This window comes from Odontesthes bonariensis, chromosome 16 (assembly GCF_027942865.1).
Source record: "Odontesthes bonariensis isolate fOdoBon6 chromosome 16, fOdoBon6.hap1, whole genome shotgun sequence".
Classification (NCBI taxonomy): domain Eukaryota; kingdom Metazoa; phylum Chordata; class Actinopteri; order Atheriniformes; family Atherinopsidae; genus Odontesthes; species Odontesthes bonariensis.
This window is the reverse complement of record NC_134521.1, coordinates 15377883-15398172: the sequence shown is the minus strand read 5'-3', so window position 1 is coordinate 15398172 and position 20290 is coordinate 15377883. Positions and strand designations below refer to the sequence as shown.

The window sequence follows — 20290 nt, the reverse complement described above, 5'->3', positions numbered from 1 at the left end:
TTTGTGGTTGCAGCTTCTGCCAACTGTGTGTAACACATTGACGTTCATGAGATCTGTTTCCTTTCTGAAGATGACTTCCTTTTCTCACTGTTTAAGGAGGGCACAAAGGCTTCAGATGTCTTGTTGCGGGCACAAGACGAAGTAGCAAAAACGTTACCCAAAAAGCCACCAGGAAACTGCAGAATAACACATGCAAATTCTGTGAGGGTTAATTAAAATGATTAAGATCTGAGACCAAACTGGTTAATACTGATTTATTTTTGCCATTATTATTACAGATCGTAAAATATTTTCTTCAAATCGGGGCAGTGGAAAACTGAACATTTCCATTTAAGCATTGGGGAGCAGGACTGCTGAATGAACACACTTTTCAATAAAACATGCTTTAGCAAACACCGACTCGCAGGTCCAGACTCTAGAGCACTAAAAACCCACAGCACTACCAGTTTCCCAGCAATTAACCTTAGCCTGTAGTTCTTCGTGGGTCAGATGGATGGGAACCGTGATGCTTAAAGAACATTCACACAAGTTTATGCAGTCGCAGAACATTCCCGAAATGTTTTGGAAACTGAAAACTCAAACGTTCTCTGCGAGTTCCCCATTTAAGAGAACACTCCCAGAACACTGTATTGACAAATGTTGGTTGGACCACAGCTTTATTCCAAACGGATTTAGCATCAGGACTGCAGATACAACTCCTTGTAGCTTTTGGATTACAGGCATTTCTTCACCCTTTCTTAAGGCCTTAGTCACGTGAGGCTGCAAAATTTCCATTGAATTTAGGCGAAGTACAAGTGCTCTTCCCATAGTCAAACAGAAATAAAACTCTCCTTCTAAGCTAACAAATTTTGGTTCCCATAATGTTCCAGGAACTTTGTCCTTTCGGTTGGGGGAATGTGAATTTTAGGGATTTTAGTTGCATATTTCAATTACCCCAACATTAAAAAGTGTTTGAAATGTTTATTTCCAATAGCATTTTAATGGAAATCTGTAAAACCTAAGTATAAAGCTATCAAAAGGCCTTTTGTGTGCACTACTTCTATAAACCTAAAAACAAAAATGAGGCAACAGTGAGTTCAGCGCTGGCTTGTGGCGCCCAAATCCTGCAGTTTAGATTTCATTTCCTCGTCACGTCTTCACGTTCTCATCTTCACTGTTTGTTGGTTTCTGCCACATGCTTTTAAAGTTACATTCAGTCTGAGTATAATTCATTTTAAAAGGATTCTGATTTTACATTTATAAAATCATACAATGATCTTATTCCTGTTAAACACGGCTTTCCTTTAAGTTACACGGAGCAAAAAATTGTTTTAAGACAGTAATACTATTCCATAAATACTCAGAGTTTCGGTTGATCTTGTAAACATTCAGGGGTTCCCCTGTGGATTTAGAGTTTAAAGTTTGTCACAGAGGACCATGGCCACGCCCACAGCGGAGTCGGCGTTCTGTCCGTACACCACCTGCAGAGGGAAGGCCTTCTCCACTTCCTGTCTGAGCACCTCGTTGCGAGCTAGTGCGCTCCCGCTGCCCACGATCCTGCTGACCCCCGCCTGCCGCAGACTCTCTGCAGGCATCATGGAGGTGATGTTGGTGACGACTCCGCGGCACAGCGCTCGGATCACATGACCCAGAGAGAGATTGGAGGTGGAGATGTTGGTCACCTGGCCCAGGCAGAGAGGGCTGTGTCTCTCCCCCAGCAGGGTGGGACTCACCCTCAGGTCGCTGGTTTCCTGGTTCAGGGCGCAACGAATCAGCTTTTCATACAAGCAGGATTCACTCAGCTCCTCTCCTGTGATGGGCGAGAGGATCGTGATAAAACCATTCAGTTATTACTTTGCCCATATATTACAGACTATGGATTAACTTCAGGTGCATGGATAACCCTTTCTGGTTGTCCATGGTCTTTACTTTCATCTTCATTAGAAAAGCTTGGATTTCCTCAGAACTATGAGATATGAGATATGTAACATCAGTGGCTTCGTCGGTTTAAAGCTTTCTGACATTTAAAAACAGACTGTTTGTTTAGGCTTGCAGAGCAGGGAGTGTGATTCTTATCTCCGTCCTCTCGCATGTTTTATTGCACTTGCAACAATGAGCGTAGTTGTCAGTTCAGAAAAGATTATTCAGAACAAGTTTCAAATAAAGGCAAACACGCACCTTGTGCATTTTATCCATTAATACGAGTGCAAATGCCTGAATGTTACCAGGTCTTGTCAGATTTCTGTTGCGACTTTTAGGGAAGAGGGACCATTTAGATGATATATTTAGATGCCATCAGAGTAACTGAAAGAGGTGCATGCGTGGAAAAGGCTTTAGTGTTCGAATAAAACCTTGAGAGTTGCAGTCATTTTAAGATTTATTCCATTTGCCTTGTTCAGTCAAAGTTGTATGGAAAAAAAATGTCAAAACAAGTCTGCAATGCACAATCTAATACTTTTAAAAGATTCACTTCTCTACAGAGATGCAATTTATCATCTGTACATGTGCTTTTTTGTCTGCATTTGTTAATTCAGCTTCAGCTCCTGGTTATTACCAGATAACATCTGGATGTGTGAGAGGTATAAATGGATGCACAATGTATTGAATACTGATCTTAGAGTATGAAAAGATCCCTTATCATATCACTGCCAATAATTTACCTGTTTATCATTCAGTTGCATGAGCAGATAAAATTGGGAGAAAAAGGCACTTGCATTTGGTATCATTGGCTGATTTGCTCACTAAGGGAGCGCTGTGTATGTGTTGCTGTACAGCTGGTACTACAATGTGTCTAAAGCCCCCCCCATACCATTAGAGATGCAGGCTTTTGAACTGAGTGCTGATAACAAGCCGGATGGTCCCTCTCCTCTTTACTCTGAGTTCACGATTTCCAAAAAGAATTTAAATCTTTGTTGGTCTGACCACAGAACATTTTTCCATTTTTTTTGTCTCATGTTCTGGATCATGTCCACGTATGGCTTCTTCTTTGCATGACTGAGCTTTAACCTGCGTTTGTGGATGTCACGGTGACAGGGATTTCCATGATAAAATCCTGCCTGTTTTTATTATTCATCTCAAATCATGACATTTGATGTTTTCTACGTTCTATTGTGAATAAAACATTTATGAGAAAATCTTTTAATTGTGTTTTTGTTTACATTTTACGGAGCATCCCAACTTCTTTGGAAATGGGGTTGTAACCTCAACCTGCTGCTTGTTCTCTGAAATATAATTAAAAGTCCCTTTTGACCAAGAAGTTCCAGAAACTCATTTCTGCGGTACTTCAGGACTAACTACAGGAACAAGACAAAATTCTAATTAAAATAAAAATGCTGATTAAATAGTAAATTGCAGTATGTACCAAGCTCTCTCATCCACGTTGTCAACGTCTCCACAAAAGTTGCCAGCACGTTTCCTCCATTCAGTGACGCTGCTACAGCCAAGTATGAGGAGTCAAAGTATGGGAAGTAGGAGATGGGCAAGGCCGGCTGTGGAGAATCTGGAGGTTTGAAGTCACCTGGCATGGCGAAGGTCAGCTGGGCTGAAGTGCTTATGTTGAGAACTGGGAAATTAAAAGAAGGATACAACCTATTAGCTAAGAAGTTCAATCTAGATGAACACCGCTTGTGTGTTGCAACATCAAAACAGCTCTGATAATACAAAATTGATTCTCGAAAGAGTCAACAGAAAGTGTCCCTAATGGATGCAACACATCAGGGCAGAGTCATATCCAATGTGCTCCTTTAAAATGTATTGAAAGCATAATGCATTGAGTGCATTAAGTGGAAACCCGACCAGAGAGAAATTACTTGGACTTCCCGTTTCACCTGCGTCAGTCGGCGCACTCATGCAGGAGTAGACGGAGCACTGCAAGTCTCCCATGGCGGCCCCTACTGGAGTTCCAGCAGGAATGCCATGCCAGGCAGAGCATGTCTTTCCCGCCAAGCCACCAGGTGGCACACAGTGTGGAAGCAGGTGCAAAGGAAAACCAGCAGCCTTCAGACTAGAGCATGCACACAAAACGGTTTGTCAAGAGGGTCACGCGTACTCTGACAGCTTGTGATGATGCAGACTGTTAGTTAGTCACAAGTTCAAACCAAACACAAACAAGCCATAAAACATCTTTTGTGCACTTAGTGATTTGAGTCTTTGTTAAAATGTGACTGAAAACAGAAGTTCAACACTTTACATACATGTTTTCATTCCACTGATCGGCTGAAGTGTTGAAGAAGCCCCAGCTGGCTGCATTCTGAGGCGTTGTCACACACCTGTCCAAACCACACAGCATGGACACCACGTAGTCCTGGATCGTACCTGCAACTGTGAAGTCCTCGAGGAACTCCGGTCTGCAGAGAAACCACCATCAGAGTCAGCTTTGGTGTCACTGAAGCAGGCGGCCCCTGCAGGGAGTTTTAAGAGCGTGAGCGCTGACCTGTGCTTCATGTACCAGAAGATTGTTGCGCAGCCAAACCCCGTGGCAACGCTGACGTGTGAGTCTGGTTTTGGTAGAGAGGACATGAACTCACTGCTGCAGCGCCCATCTTGCCATGTGATCAGCTGACTGGTGTCTCTGGGTGTGAAGAAGTCCTTGGTGGACCAATCGCAACCTGAGGCATGCAAGAGTCAGACATAGTCAGCTGACCTCATGGTTGGCCCAAAAACTGTCTGCTTAATGTGTACTTCTGCTCAAACCGAACAATGTAATATTAGATTGTATTTGCATTCAAGTGCAGGTGGTGCAGTGGACTCCAAATAAATGATTGGCATTATTTCACCTGTGTTCCAGAGCCCACTTCCACGAGGAATAACAAATCTATTTACGTACAAATATGTTTTTTTTTAGGTTTTTATTTAGTTACTCTTTTGCTGCTTAAAGGTAGGGTAGGAGATCCTGGATTTTGAGTCCAACGAAGCTGCATTTTGAAAATACACAGGTAAAAAGTCCCAACCCTTTTCTTCACTTTCCCCCCGAAGGCACGCCTCTAGAGTACATGAACACGCACGAGCACGAAGGTGCACGAGTGCTGTTCTGACAGCAAGCATCGATCGTTGCCGTATTTAGTATTTAGTTTATGCTAACTATATGTTTAATAATGCTAGGTGCTAGCCAAGCTGGCTCTAGTTTAGCTTCCTGCCAAGCTTCTGGACGCGTAATTCGTTCACGGAGCAGGGTACCCGCACAGGGGGAAGGAGGGGGAGGGAGGAGCAGATTGCAGTTTGATAGACGCATCAGAATCCAATCATCGTTAACAGTCGTTTGGTATGATTGGATAGTGTTTTTCCTGGATTGTACATTCTAGAGGCCACTAAAACTTTTCATATTTGTGTCAAAACTTTTAATTAATTGGTTGCAATGGGGGTGTGAAGAGTATTTCAAGCAATATGTAAAAAAATGCTCCAGAAAAAGAACCCCTACCCCACCTTTAATGCACCAAAAGAGCCGTTGTTACACAGCCGAACACACTTTATTATGAAATGCTGCACCTCTCTCAGCTTTCCAGAATATAACCCCGTGCATCTGTCCGGACAGCCCGATGCTGCTGACATGCTGCAGTTTGTCTCTGGGCAGCTGACCCACGCAACGGTTCAGAGCGTCTATTATCCGGCCGGGGTCCTGCTCTTTGGCCTACGTCACATGCGCACACACACACACACACACACACACACACACACACACACACACACACACAGCTGACTTTAGTTTACAAAGCGGTAGTGTAAACTTCAGTAGCACGTGGGCAGATCACCTTTATCTCCTTGTCGTCGCTTGTATCTGCAGCTGTGGGTAAAGCGTGACTCGCAGCCACGGTCCTGGAGTCAGCAGCCAGTAAAATGGCTTTTACCGAGGTGGTCCCCACATCTAAACCCAAGATAAAGTTAGACATGACTGCTGCGGAATCCGTGCTAACCTTTGGACATCGTCCACAATGCTGCGTTCATGTTATAACAAGAAAATCGAAAGTTTTTGAATTTGACTGTCTTGACATTTTTGTTTTATACATATTAAAGCTAAAGCCACTGCTGAGTGAACGAAACCGTGTTTCACTGTTGTGTATTGACAAATCAATCTAAAAATCATTGCAAAAATTAAACAGTCTATATCTTGTACATTTATAGAAATACAAACCACTCTTATTAGAAACAGCATCTGAATATTTGTCTTTTTCTTTCCTGCAGTTGTAAACCACCTTGCTGTTTTCAGGTGAAGCTGAGAGAGCTAAAACAGAGGATTCACATGTATAGTATTTATAGAGATCCCTTGGGCACGGACATGTCTGTGGTAGAGACATCCAGACAGAAAGAGATAGCAAACAACAAGGTATGCCAGATATGATTTGTAACAATTTTGTGCGTTCAAATTACATAATCCACATATAATTTATAATCTCATTACATTTTGTGGTCCTGTTGCACCTCCTCGTGAATATTTTGGAAATTATACCAGTCATCTTTGCGTCCTCATTTGTTTTGTTTTGTTTGGTTTTTTTGCATATTATATTCAGCCATTTACATTCACCCATTCTGTGTGCTGTCCAGGTAATTTTGTACCACATTTGGATTATTTTGTGTGTAATTTCGCTAAAATTTTTCGCTAAAAAATTCTCATTGCCTTTCGTTAGGGTTGTGTCATTTTATCGTTGTTTTTAATCTTTACTTTTGTGTCTGTTATCTGCAAAGCTGTCGCGATGTAATTGGTTTGAATCTTTTCTATAAAATTTGCTAATGCAATCAAGACACATCTGGCACATCTGTGCTGCCTGTCCCACTCAGGGACATATGAAATATCATATTTCTGGGATAGGCCCGGGGGCACCTAAATACTTGGGGGATGCAAGGCCTGCGCCCGCCCTATAATGCTCTTTATCTATGCCAAGCAGGTTGATTAAAAAAAATATAAAAAAAGCTGGCAAAGTTCAACGGGCATTTCCCTTTCTAAAGGATGATTTCCTACTCTTCAGAGTACTGAAAACGCACCACGTCGTCACCTCCTGTCTGAAAGCTCACCTACCCACAATGCACTGCGGAGAAGTATGGCTGACTTTGGACGAGGAGTGTCATCCCTACGAAAATGAATGCGCCGTTTTTGTGCCATACCATCTGACATTCCCTAGAAACTATCCGATTTTGAAGTTCATGAAGTGACTCTTGCATATTATGCGTTTGTGATTGTGTTGTAAGGAATCCACAATATCAACGTTTAAATCCGGTAAGTACCTGCTCCTGTGAGCGTGCGGGCCGTTGAGCTAACATGGCTAAGGGGTTAGCATCGACAGAGACGTGAATATTAAAACCAGGCAATTAGTTTGTAGTCAGCCGTCTTGTCAACACATTATAGTGAGTTTGCTTCGGTGTTGAGTCAAAGCCGTTTTTGTCACTTCTTGGTGTTTTAAATTGCTGTTTTTTTAATCACCCTGGTCTGCTTGTTAGCTTAATTTAGGCCTGTCGTTAACTCCTTCTATTACTAAGAGCTACTTATTTCGTAAGCTCTCGTGAAAGGGAGCTTAAATGTTTAATTTAAACACATTTGTTTTCCCCCCTCTAAATAGTTAATATGTTCAGATTGTTCAGAATGCAACAGATTAATCTTCTATACTCTATATCTTTATAGCCTACACTGAATAACTTGTTATAGTAGCCCTATTTACATATACTGAATAGCTGCAAAAAAACTACCATAAGTCAACATTTAATTCACAAAATTCAACAGCGTTTATTTTATTTTAAAAGGATTTTTAAAGCTATCTTTAAAGTTTTTTACATGCAGCACAGTAGCTTTTGTCTGTGTAATATATTGAGTGTAATTAATACTACTACTTATAGTCAGGAAAGGTATAGTATTTAAGCCCTAACAATGCATTTGATATTGTGACATTATTACAGGTGGTATGCCAAATTTTAAGCGGCACACCCAAAATTGTAGTGCAGTATTTTATTAAGTGCGAAATGGCAGAGTATAATAGACTGGATATGTCTTGTAAACTTGTCTAGGGTTCCTCTGTTTCTGCAGCACCCTCCTGTGGTAGCTGACCAGAACCAAGATGGCCACAGTCATGGCCAAGCGTGAGGGACCACAGTTCATCAGTGAAGTGTCTGTGAGGGGTAACGCTGGCGTGCTGGACTACTGCCGCACCTCTGTGTCTGCTCTGTCTGGAGCAACGGCCGGCATCCTCGGGCTGACAGGACTGTACGGCTTCATTTTTTATTTCCTCGCCTCCTTTCTCCTGTCGCTGCTGCTCATCCTCAAGGCTGGACGGCGGTGGAACAAATGCTTTAAATCGCGGCGGCTGCTCTTCACCGGAGGTCTTGTCGGAGGTCTTTTCACTTACGTCCTGTTCTGGACTTTCTTGTACGGAATGGTGCATGTATACTAAGATGATCTACTCCAAATAACCCTGAAAAGTTGCTATATAATGCTACGGAGACCTCTAGGTTTGTCTGCCCTGCTGTTTGTAGATAGACCCTACTGTGAAAGATTTTACACATTTCCTTTTTGAGCTGTTGATACATTTTGAGTGTATGTTAATAACACTGATACAATATAATTGTTGTCCTGTACCTTTTTGGTCCACATTTAGAAGTGACTACGAACTCCTTTAACCTGTAACTCCTGCTCTGTGTTTGGTATCATCCATGGCAGTTATTAATAATGTCGAGTACTGATAACATCCTGATAAGATTTGATATTATTTACATGTACAATACTATGGTAAAATCCTAGCAACTGTGATTACAGATTTGAATAAATGCCTCCCTCTGAGTTGTTTGTTTCCATCATTTATCTGTTTATGTGTCGGGCATCGTAATGGTGACATGAAATCAACATGACATACATATTTGTTTATAGTAAAGTACTTTCAATAAATAGAGACAGGAAATGCAAATAGGAACGGGAATCCCTTCACATCAGTATCCATTTCCCAGCCACTCAGCCCACTCACAGCTGATTTGTAGCTCTTGACAGATGCATTCCTCAGCTTCACAACTTAATTGGCCACTGCATGGTTGATATCAAAGCCACAATCAGCATGGATATTACTGAACATTGGTGTTAAACAGTACACCAAAAAAAAAAAAAAAGCCTTTGTAACAAATACACCAACGATTGAACCCCCTCAAGTGTTTTCTTACATATTGCTGCCTTTATATGAAACATCCATGCTTACATATGTCTGTTGTGGTCTGACTAAACATTTTTTTCCTGGCTCATTAAGAGGAGTATATCTTTGCATTTTACTTGTTTGTTTTTATTTAAACTAATCTCTAAATTTTACATCCTTTGGCTTAATTTTCATGGCTGCAGTTTTTAAAAGAATCTAATTTGAACAATTTCAGTGACAGAAGGGTGAAACTAAATATCAAGAAAATATGCTCAATCAGTCTGCCAACAAAGCTGATACAAAGTATTGATTCTTTCATAACATGAATATTAAATAAACTGCACTGGGTCCGTTTGGCTTTTCATTTTATAAGCTACAGGGCTAAAAAAAAAAAAAATACACTTTAAATATTTTGTTGGTTAGCTTTGATTATGGCACACATTTGCCCTGGCATCACCTGGATAAGCTTATGCAATGTTACAATGTTAATTTACATCCAGAGTTGCCTTCATTTTTTTTTGCAAAGATCTTCTATTGATGATGGGTGAGTTGGGCTGCTGCTTAAAGTCTCCTCCAAGATTCTCAGTGGGGTTAATAAGGCAGAACATTTACACATCCCTAACCCAACACATCTTAGGGACCGTTCCAGCAGGTGAGAACAGGACATCAGTCTGACTTTGGGATCCACCTCCAGCAGCGTAAAACACACATCTACAGTGGATTTGTCTTCGTCCTCCCGCAAACTTAGTTGTGTGAAGCGAAAGTGATGTGATGCTTCGTTTCTGCACCTTGTTGGGGCAGAACAGCAGAGTATCGCTGTCCCGTGTTGCGTGGAATGGTGGGAACTCGTTTCTCCACAGACGACTGGCTGTCTTCAGGGGAGGAAGGATCCACAGTGAGTTCAGTTTCCGCTGGGTTTTTTATGTTGTTGGCATCTTTAGCTGGCTTCCTGGACCTCCTCTCCCGGTGACCTGCTTTCTCTTCCTTTGCTTTGGTCCTCTCTTTTCTGCTCACACAGAACAAGAGTTTTACAGATATAATGAGCAAGAGCAAGATTTGGGGGAACATGTTAATTTTATGGTCACGTGATTAAAGTTTGTGCAAATACAATGACTCATACTTGAAGTTGATTATTTCAAACTTCCTCTCTCGGTAGAAGGAGCTCGTGTTCATCAGGTAAAGTAGTATCATATCGCATACAAAGGCCCCCTGAAAAAAAACCACATTAGCTGAATTTTCATGAGCAGCAGAGAGTCGTTATTTTTGTACCGATGATCATGCTTCATCCTCATGTGGAGCTTAAAATTGTGGCGCAGGCAAACTACACAATTTGATAAATTACTTACTACACCGATCAGAGCAACACCAGAGCCAATTGCAATGATTGTGGGAACTATATTGAATTTCCCAGCCTGAAAACAATAACAAGACATTCACTTTAGGGTCTATTATTTACCTTACTGAGAAAAAAAGACTGCTCATACCTCTGCCTTACCTGGCCATTGATCATTATATCAAAGCGAATCCCGTACACTTTGTACAGAGTGCGATAGGTTTCGCCATTTTGATCCTTGTAGTACCTGGCATATCTGGGGAGGAAAAACAGTTTAACAAAACAAATCAAGAGCAGAGTGCAGGCAGTGGGTTGATTGTGTTAAAAGCCTGAGAGGACACACCTGAAGTTGTATCCTGATGTAACCGAGTTGTTCAAGTTCATGTCCAGGCGGGTGAAGCTGTACTGGGGATTACATGCAGAGGAGTCCTTATCCAGGTCACAGTTCCACTCAATGAGCACACCAATAGAGCCACCCTGTGAATACAGAGAGAGCTTTATAGGAAATAGAATTAAATGTATTCACAGGATACATCTTATTTACAACAACCAACACATACAAGTGCAGTCCTGCCCGTTAGACACATCACACAAGTTAAGCCTTTTGAGAGTAAATGCTGAAGTTGCATGTCTGAGCTCATCTGATGGGTGATTTAACAGCTGAGAAGCCGTAACTGGGAAAAACTCATGCCCCATGACATGAGGGCAGCAAAAGATTAATGCACAACTTGGTGTCTCGAATGAAAAAGCATTTTCAAACATATTTCTTTTAAAAATTACAGTGAAAATCTATTTTTTTAAAATCTAGATATTCTAATTCTCTGACTTCTACTCATATTGTAGGAATCTCAGTGCCTGAGTGGAAACAACCAGTGAGACACATGAGGAGTCACTAAAAGATGTCAATCATTGCAGATATGAGCAGATACTTTAGTGGATTTTGTACTGAATCCTTTCAGAACAGCTTATCCTAATTCATAACAGGTACAATCAAATTAAAAATAGTTTTACTTTAGCTATTCTGCAGCTATCAGGGTAGTCACACGTAGAATTTCCATGATTCTTAAATGTGATCATCCCTAATTACTTCATTTTTATGCAATACCTGTGCAGAAACACACATCACTCTCTCACACAGCCTTCGCTGGCAGATTATGAAACTACCTTAACAGCCATCTCCTGGAAGTCATGTCCAGTGTTACCGACCAGATCCCTGAGGCGGAAGATGGGGCAGTAAGGATGGCTGTCTTTGTCGTAGGAGCATCTCTTCAGGTAGCCGTCATCGGATGTTTCAAGGACATTGGACCTAAGAGGTAAAGAAAGCAGACATGTACGTCAAATAATACAATACATTTTAATACAATGTATTTGTTGTTCCCTAACCGGAGGGCATAACATCATTACATCTGTGAGCTTTAATTGTGTTAAATCTGTCAATATATACTCTACAGTCAACCAATGAAGATAGTTATACCCCTAAATGTTTGATGGGGTAGAGAGATCAGGTGGCCATGAACCCACAACTTGGTCATCACCGACTGCAGCATGAGTACCTCTCCACAAAGATGCAGACCTGAGGTTGGAGCAGGAAGAATGGGCTCCTACCCCTCTTTTGTCAGGGTTAATTTGATCCAGTTTATGTTTTATGTTTATGCATTTGGCAGACGCTTTTATCCAAAGCAACTTACAGGTAGGGTAAGGGGGTCTTGTTTAAGGACCCTGCTGGAGGTAGTACCTTTCATGCAGGGAATTTGAACCCAGGTGATCTACATGAAAGGTGGCAATCTTACACTATCCAGTGCAGGTGTCCAACACCAGAGAAGCTAACTATAACCATGCTGGTAAGTCTGGTGGCTTGGAGACACTACCCATCTTCTAAGGTCTCACAAACAGCTTTCTGCTAACCAAACTGGATTCTTTGCATTCTTTTTAATTTCTTGAATTCTGGATCTGCGATAAAGTTGAATTTCTTTCTTGTACTGAAAAAGGTATGGAAGTTTTTCTGTGCCATCAGAGTTTGAATACGAATTTCTAATATTGAATTTTTACAGCATCAAAATCACTTTGAATTTGAAAAACCAAGTGTAAAAAAAAAAATAGTCTAAAAACAAAAATTCAACATCTAAAAATTCTGTGGAAAAAAATTAAATTAAAAAAAATTCAACGGCAGCCAATCAAGTTACGCTCCATTGGACAGATCAGCCATGTCCACCAACGCGGGTGATGGTGCTTCGGTGAGTGAGTTTACTTTATTTGCCATTTGTGTTAATAAAATTGAGTAACAGATATTACTCAATATCTATTGAGCTGATCTGTCCAATGGAGCGTAACTTGGTTGGCTGCCGTTGGATGAATTGAGACAGGGATCGATTGCTTCTCCCTGTTTACCTGGATGTTGAGTCTGTTTTTTTTTCCACTGAATTTTTTTTTAGATGTTGAATTTTTTTACACTGATTTTTGTTTTTAGAAATTGATTTTTTTTTTTACACTGATTTTTGTTTTTAGAAATTGATTTTTTTTTTACACTGTTGGTTTTTCAAATTCAAAGTCTGATTTTGATGCTGTAAAAATTCAATATTAGAAATTCGTATTCAAACTCTGATGGCACAGAAAAACTTCCATAAAAAGGTAGAAGCACTGATGCGTTTTCGAGTGCCATGTGCTACCATCTTAGAAGACTTGAGACTTGGAATCAGAGCAAAGAGAGAAAAGTCGTCTTTGCTGAGAAAGACAGTTTACCTTCACACACTAATTTTAAAGCATTTACTCCACTGTCACAATATTACTATATAAACAATGTTCTGTTGGAGACTTGAAGCACAGCCATGTTTCAAACTGACAGTCGCGCCAGTCATAAATTCAACTGAAGAGAACTGAAAACTGAAACAGGTGAACAATGACTGCAGGTTTAATTCTGAATGCTGCTTTAATAGAGGGTTATGTTTAAAAGAATACTTCCTTATCGTCCGTTATAAGTAATCATGCTTTAAATGTTTCTAAATTTCTTTTCATTTCCAGGTTTACACGAAAATATATCAGTGTCAGTGCGGTCCCAGAGTTTTGGCCCCCTTTTTGCAGCCTCGTCTCGCTTGATCATAAGCAAATCTTAACCATGACTCTGACACATGTGCCCATTCTTCACTGTAAAACTGGGTATTCTCTTCAGTTTAAGTGGTTGCACTTGAAAGCTGCAGCTTGACAAAGCTTCCTCAACACAAACACTCCAGCAGCAGTATATACAGTATGTCATTCAAGCCTCACTATGACACCATCTTAATCCGAGCAGACCGTAACCGCATGTGTCATACTGTAAGATATGTAGTGTTGCCAGCCAGTCGGAGTAACCCCCACTGAGAGGGATTGTATTACATGTCAGCCTTCATCAAGCAAAAGCACATCAAGATTAGTGAGGAAGCATAAGAAAGATGTTTGTGTAATTAGAAGGAGATTGTGACTGATGAATTAGTTGCGGCCTGCAGTTTTGCCCTTTTCTCCTGCAGGACCTGAACAGGGAACAGCAGGGAGGGAGGGCTGAAGTGCAGCTCTCTGGGCAAGCCCCGTCTGATCTGACACCTGTCCGGTGCGAGGACCGCTGTCAAGGACGTCTCAGATGACTGTTTCACTGTCTCTCTGAGTGCAATGCACAGGCTTGTATAAATAGAAGGCTCTCTGCACCCTAAAGCTATTTAAAGCAGCTATTGGAACATGTATATCCCCCCATCTCACTCAATGCCTTCAGACCACAGGCAAACCAGCGATCAGCAGCCACTTACAGCTACTTACTTGGAGAATTCAAACTTTGGGAACCTGATGAAGTTCTTAATGTAGATGGTGAAATTTTCTGCTTCACTCAGTAAGGGCTCTCTGAAAAAAAGAGAAAAAGACAGAGGCAGATATGTGAAAAAAACCAAACAAATAAAGCACCAAGGGTGTACTTGAAATAACTAGAACCTGTGAAATATCTCAGTCCACATGACGGATTAGAATGGAGGTCAGTGTAATGGCACAAAATGGCAAATTTCCAAAAAATCTGCAAGAGTGAAAAAGCTTCTCACGTCGGTCTCTTGCTGTATTCAACAGGGCACCAAGCGTAGATCTCACAGGTCCCTGTGCTGTTCAAGCACGAGCCGGTCTTTATTCCTAACACAGGGAGCATGAATTAGAGGTCATCAAAAATAAACCATTCTGAAAAAAATACAGATTCTGACAAAAATTTGAATAAATAAAAAAATGAATTAGATTATATAAAACTTTGGGACAGCACTGGTTTTAAAGCTGTAACCATGACCTGATTTGTGGCTTGTAAAAAGAGGTGGATGAATACCTTAGAACATGAAAAAGGCACATCTAATGTCTCCATGATGGTTTGAAATAGTGGGTAAACGCAGGTGTTGCTAATCACAGCAATGAAGCCAGTACTGGATCTGGTTATCTCTAAAGGTGTTGACATTTCTTCTGTTGATATCAAGGACTTAGCGCTCTCTGATCATTTCTGTGTGTTCTCTGACTTACAGTTAACTCCAAACATTCAGTTAACCCGTGTGTCTGTTAGAAAAAGGTACATAAATGAGAATACCAGTGCTAAGTTTCTGGAAGTTATAGCTATGTCATCAACTGTGAGTGCAGAGACAGTTGATGAACTCTTAGATAATTTTAACTTGAAAATCTCAAATGTCATGGATACTGTTGCACCTGTTAAAAATAAGATGATCTTGAGCAGAAAGCGAACACCATGGAGGAACACTATGATGGTAAAGGCCTTAAACAGAATGCAGGAAAGCAGAGCGTAAATGGAGAAAAACTAAACTTCAAATTCACCATGACCTCTACAAACAAAGTCTTTGTAATTTTAACCACGGGTTACTCCGCGCTAGACAGCAACACTTATCTGAAATGATTAATAAGAGAACATCAACAACACTCGTGCTCTGTTTGCTATGGTTAATAAGCTGACAACCCCCCCAAAACAGATAGTTTCAGAACTCTGTTCCACAGAAAAATGCAATGAATTTGCTTGTTTTTTCAATGAAAAAATCAAATCTATAAGGCTAAATATCAACATAAATCAGCAAAATAACAAAATGACGCAATCCTTAAAACCACCTAAGAATCCATCAACTATGATGTCAGAACTCAATACAGTTGACCAAAAAACCATGGAAGAAACAGTCCAGCATCTTAAACCATCAACATACTATCTTGACACAATGCCATCCGACTTCTTTAAAACTATTGTAAGCTCTGTCCAAACAGATTTGCAGCAAATAATAAACTGCTCACCACAATCAGGCACGTTTCCTAAACCCTTAAAAGTAGCTGCCATCAAGCCACTCCTAAAAAAGAGAACATTGGATGCTTCCATTTTAACCATCTACAGACCCATCTCAAATCTTCCTTTTATAGCCAAGATTGTTGAGAAAGTGGTATTTAATCAACTCAGTAATTTCTTGAACTCCAGTGGACTCCTTGACAAATTTTAATGAGCTGACCTCACCACAGTACAGAAACGGCTCTTATTAGAGTGTTAAATGACATAAGGTTGAACACTGACTCAGGCAAGGTGTCAGTTCTGGTATTGTTGGATCTCAGTGCTGCATTTGACACTGTGGATCACAGTATACTGCTGAACAGGTTGGAAACCTGGGCAGGACTCAGCGGGACAGTCCTAGAATGGTTCAGGTCCTACTTGGAGGAGCGGAGTTATTTTGTGACAATTGGAAGTAATCAATCTGATCGAGTGGCTATGACATGTGGAGTTCCTCAGGGGTCAGTTCTTGAACCCCTTCTGTTCACTCTATACATGCTGCCTCTGGGTCAAATTCTGAAGAACTCTAAAGTCAACTACCACAGCTATGCAGATGACACACAGATATATCTCGCACTGTCTCCAGATGACTGCAGTCCTATAGAGTCATTGTGACTGCTTAGAGCAAGTCAAAAAGTGGATGAACCAAAATTTCCTTCAGTTAAATCAAGAAAAAACTGAGGTCATTGTGTTTGGCAACAAAGAGAAGAGGTTTGCTGTCAGTAAACATCTTGAGTCACTGTCTCTAGAAACTAAAGACCAAGTCCGGAACCTCAGCGTGCTGATAGACTCAGACCTGACCTTCAACAATCATATCAAATCAGTCACCAAATCAGCCTTTTATCTACTTAAGAACATATCCAGAATTAAGGGTTTCACGTCCCAAACAGATCAAGAGAAGCTGATTCATGCTTTCATCTCCAGCAGACTCGACTACTGTAACGGTCTTCTGACTGGACTCCCCCAAAAGAGTCTCAAACAGCTGCAGCTCATTCAGAACGCTGCAGCCCGAGTTTTAACCACAACAAAGAGATCAGATCACATCACCCCAGTTCTCAAGTCTTTACATCGGCTCCCGGTCAGATACAGAATAGACTTTAAAGTTTTGCTACTCGTCTACAAATCAGGTAATGGTTTAGGTCCAGAATACATGAATGACATGCTAGCAGTATAAACCCAGCAGAGCTCTGAGATCTGCTGACTCAGGTCAGATAGTGGAGCCCAGAGTTCAAACTAGACACGGTGAAGCAGCTTTTAGCTGTTATGCTGCACACAACTGGAACAAACTACCAGCAGAACTGAAATCAGCCACAACTGTAAGCACTTTTAAATCCAGGTTAAAAACTTTTCTCTTTCGGTGTGCTTATGGTTGAGTTTCTTTAAATAATTTTAAAGCATAATGATACAAATCCTTTCCAGGTTCAACTCCCAGCTGGGGCCTTTCTATATGGAGTTTGCATGTTCTCCCCGTGTATGCGTGGGTTCTCTCCGGGTACTCCGGCTTCCTCCCACTGTCCAAAAACATGCATGTTAGGTTAATTGGCGTCTCTAAAATTGTCCTTAGGAGTGAGTGTGAGTGTGAGTGTGTGTGTGTGTGTGTGTGTGGTTGTTTGTCGCTGTGTGGCCCTGTGATGGACTGGCGACCTGTCCAGGGTGTACCCTGCCTCTCGCCCATTGACCGCTTGGATAGGCTCCAGCTCCCCTGCGACCTGACCGACGGATTCAGCGGGTATAGAAAATGGATGGATGGATGGATGGGCTATAAATCCTCTTAATTGTTTTATATTTTTCTTTTTCCCCCTCTTCTTTGATTGCTTTTAACTGTGTGTTTTAATTTTTATTCTATTTTTTTATTCTCTTTAAATTGCTTGTTTTTATGCTGCTTTGTGCTGTTCTTTTAAATGCCTTGTCTTTATGTAGAGCACATTGAGTTGCCTGTGGTATGAAATGCGCTATATAAATAAAGATGCCTTGCCTTGCCCTGCCTCCCTTTGTAAATAAGAATTAATCTCAACTGTGATTACGCTCTCTTTAATGTCAAAATAACCAAAGCGAAAAAGGCTGAATCCAGACAACTTTTCAGATTTAAGGTGGTAAGGTTTCCAAATGACCAGTGAGTGACCAAATCACAGCGCTCACCGTGACCAGCAATTACACTCTCCCCCTCGAGGCAGTCGTCATCGCTTTGACACCGTCCATCTGGCACCTTGATACTCTGTCAGAAGAGCAAAGAAGGCTTTTAGGACGGAAACATGAAAGAAATTAGAAAAATAAAAAACTAAGAGAGATTCTTGCGTAGTCACCTCAGCACAGTACTCAAGCCTCTGATTGGGGGTTTCGACGTAATTTGTAACTATAAAGAAAATCTGCTCGCCCTGCGAAATCCAATTGGGTCGAGAAGAAAAAGGTTAAACAAATTACACTCCAGGAGAAGTTCAGTATTGTTAAATCTGTTGAGACAGATGCCGCTAAAACAGCTAATGATATATGGCAAGACAGACGATAGATAGATAGATAGATAGATAGATAGATAGATAAATAGATAGATAGATAGATAGATAGATAGATAGATAGATAGATAGATAGATAGATAGATACTCACATTTGGGGGGATGACATAATCCTCAGCACTCCACAGGTAGGGCCCTGTTTCAGAGGTGTTGGTCAGAGTGACACCTTTAAGTTTGGTGATAACTGAAGTCTGGACGGCCTCTTCTCTCTCCTGGTACCCTTTCTTCACAACAAACACCCACCTAAGACATTGAATTTCATTATTACATATGCTTTACAGGACTTATCTCAATCACTGTGTTATGGGATATCCTGAAGTGGTGCACAACGGTGTTTTGTATATGATCCAATGTTGGGCAGCTTGTTTGTGATTATGTGTTCCTGGGATGACAGAATGTTTCATGTCCAGGACCTCTTTGGTGAATATTTCATGCATACAGTTGTTGTCTTTAAAATGAATGCTTTGCAGGGAGCTGCACGTGCACAGTCTCGGTTGCATGGCAATAAAAACATGAGAGCTGCTACGTGCCATTGAACGGAATATGACTTCCCAACTCGCCTGCAGCAGCCACAATGCTACAATTAAATTTGCCATCTTACAGTTTGGGTTTATTTTCATGCTTGGGGGAGGGGGGGTCAAAGCGTGAACATATATTATTTCATTTGCTCATTCTTTGTCTTTTTTTGCTATATACTCCACTAAATAGGCGTGGTGTCGTTGAATGAAAGCTGAAATAACTTAGATAAACCATTTCATCGACAGTACTCCATCCTACAGAAGAGACACTATAAGTAAAAAAAATTAAAAATCATCTGCCACTTAAACCCCACCAGTAAACTAAGAACCTTCCACAAGCTCACCTATTTTTAACTTTGTGAATCACTCTCTATTTCTTTATGCACGCAAACGGCGACATACAAGGCACCTCACCCGATTATGTACCCCAGCACGGCCAGCTGATAAAGGCGAAATAATATTCCAATTCTCTTGTTCTCAGCGATGACATATTTCTCTGTCTTGTAGTTGAGGAGAGAAATGAAGAAGCCCCCCCAGCCTGCCATTTCCCCCCTGCACGCTGAACCCGAGTGAGACAGCAGCTCCCGGCTGATATACGGCTGGGTCACTTGTCATGCAGCGGACAACCCCATTAAGACAGGGGCAGCAAAACGCTGTTCCAACTGGTTCAAATAGTTTGATTTCCGGCTCATTTTCACTGATGTCAGTGTGTGAGCGTCATAAAATAAAAAGTGCAACCTTAGTTACTCCTGTATGCACTTATACACGTGGACTTTATAGTGGCTCTTAGTACTGAATCATATTGATGATATGTTATTGGAGGCCACACAGGTTAGAGGGGCTGGGAGCGACTCAAGTGAAGGTGTTGCGGCAAGTGTTGAAATGAAAAATGTCTGTGCCCACCTGCAGGTTTTTGGTTTGCTATGCATTTAATTATGGGGATGGAGCAGTTGTGAAACTTTTGGCTCATACTGATATTAAAGACAGTCACTCGCCTCTGATACTCTTTGTTTTTGTCAATTACTTTTTACCTCCAAATTCAGGGAAACGATGAAATGTGCATTATAAGTGCCGTTTATACTAATCTGTTTCTATAGATAAGATAAGTGGAAACTTTTATATTGATTCTGTCATACAAATGCATCTAAATGTATTATAACCTTTTGCATAAAAGGATTATTTTTGCTCAAAAAAGTGAAATGTCAACAAATCTTGTCAATTTCAGGGCAAAGCCAAATGTGTCATAAGAAGAAAATCAGCCACTGTTAACTGTAACTGGTTAATGCCAAGCGATTTTACAAAAACAGAATAATAACTCTAAACAAACACCTAAAAACGTGCTTCCTGATCTCAATTCACTGAAACATAAATTAAAAGAGCTGAAAGTGCTCCCTTCAAACCTGAAAGGAAGAAAGCAGTGAACTCAAGAAGAATCAATCAAATCATGAGTATCTGAATTTCTTTTGTTTTCTCTTCAGCATTGTACAAACAACTTGGAAATGTAGATGTGTTTGTGGTGAGGTCTGGTAACTCCTTTTTTACTCCAC

At 40.9% G+C, this 20290-nt stretch overlaps 3 protein-coding genes across 4 annotated transcripts; 1 reads left to right on the top strand and 2 right to left on the bottom strand.

Annotated features, from left to right (window-relative positions):
- Positions 1–240: 240 nt before the first annotated feature.
- On the bottom strand, positions 241–5904 carry shpk (sedoheptulokinase). The gene is made up of 7 exons (XM_075487197.1): positions 5727–5904; positions 5464–5605; positions 4412–4586; positions 4173–4325; positions 3807–3982; positions 3341–3541; positions 241–1789 (listed from the first exon to the last, which is right to left on the bottom strand). Exons 1-7 carry the CDS (start codon positions 5862–5864, stop codon positions 1395–1397), a joined length of 1380 nt encoding a protein of 459 aa, XP_075343312.1. The 5' UTR covers positions 5865–5904; the 3' UTR covers positions 241–1394.
- Positions 5905–6975: 1071 nt separating this feature from the next.
- emc6 (ER membrane protein complex subunit 6) lies at positions 6976–8737 on the top strand. 2 transcript variants are annotated; one of them, XM_075486379.1, is made up of 2 exons: positions 6976–7186; positions 7969–8737. In XM_075486379.1, the coding sequence occupies exon 2, from the start codon at positions 8019–8021 to the stop codon at positions 8349–8351; it is 333 nt and encodes a 110-aa protein (XP_075342494.1). In that variant the 5' UTR covers positions 6976–7186; positions 7969–8018; the 3' UTR covers positions 8352–8737. The 2 variants fall into 2 exon arrangements, with proteins under 2 accessions (XP_075342494.1, XP_075342493.1); XM_075486378.1 differs by having other exon boundaries at positions 6978–7186; positions 7988–8737.
- A 1-nt stretch (position 8738) lies between these two features.
- p2rx5 (purinergic receptor P2X, ligand-gated ion channel, 5) lies at positions 8739–19370 on the bottom strand. Its single transcript, XM_075486377.1, has 12 exons — positions 19158–19370; positions 18318–18468; positions 18019–18090; positions 17855–17930; positions 14466–14550; positions 14194–14274; positions 11575–11716; positions 10754–10887; positions 10573–10666; positions 10424–10489; positions 10198–10286; positions 8739–10083 (listed from the first exon to the last, which is right to left on the bottom strand). Exons 1-12 carry the CDS (start codon positions 19286–19288, stop codon positions 9822–9824), a joined length of 1383 nt encoding a protein of 460 aa, XP_075342492.1. The 5' UTR covers positions 19289–19370; the 3' UTR covers positions 8739–9821.
- Between the last annotated feature and the right edge of the window lie 920 nt (positions 19371–20290).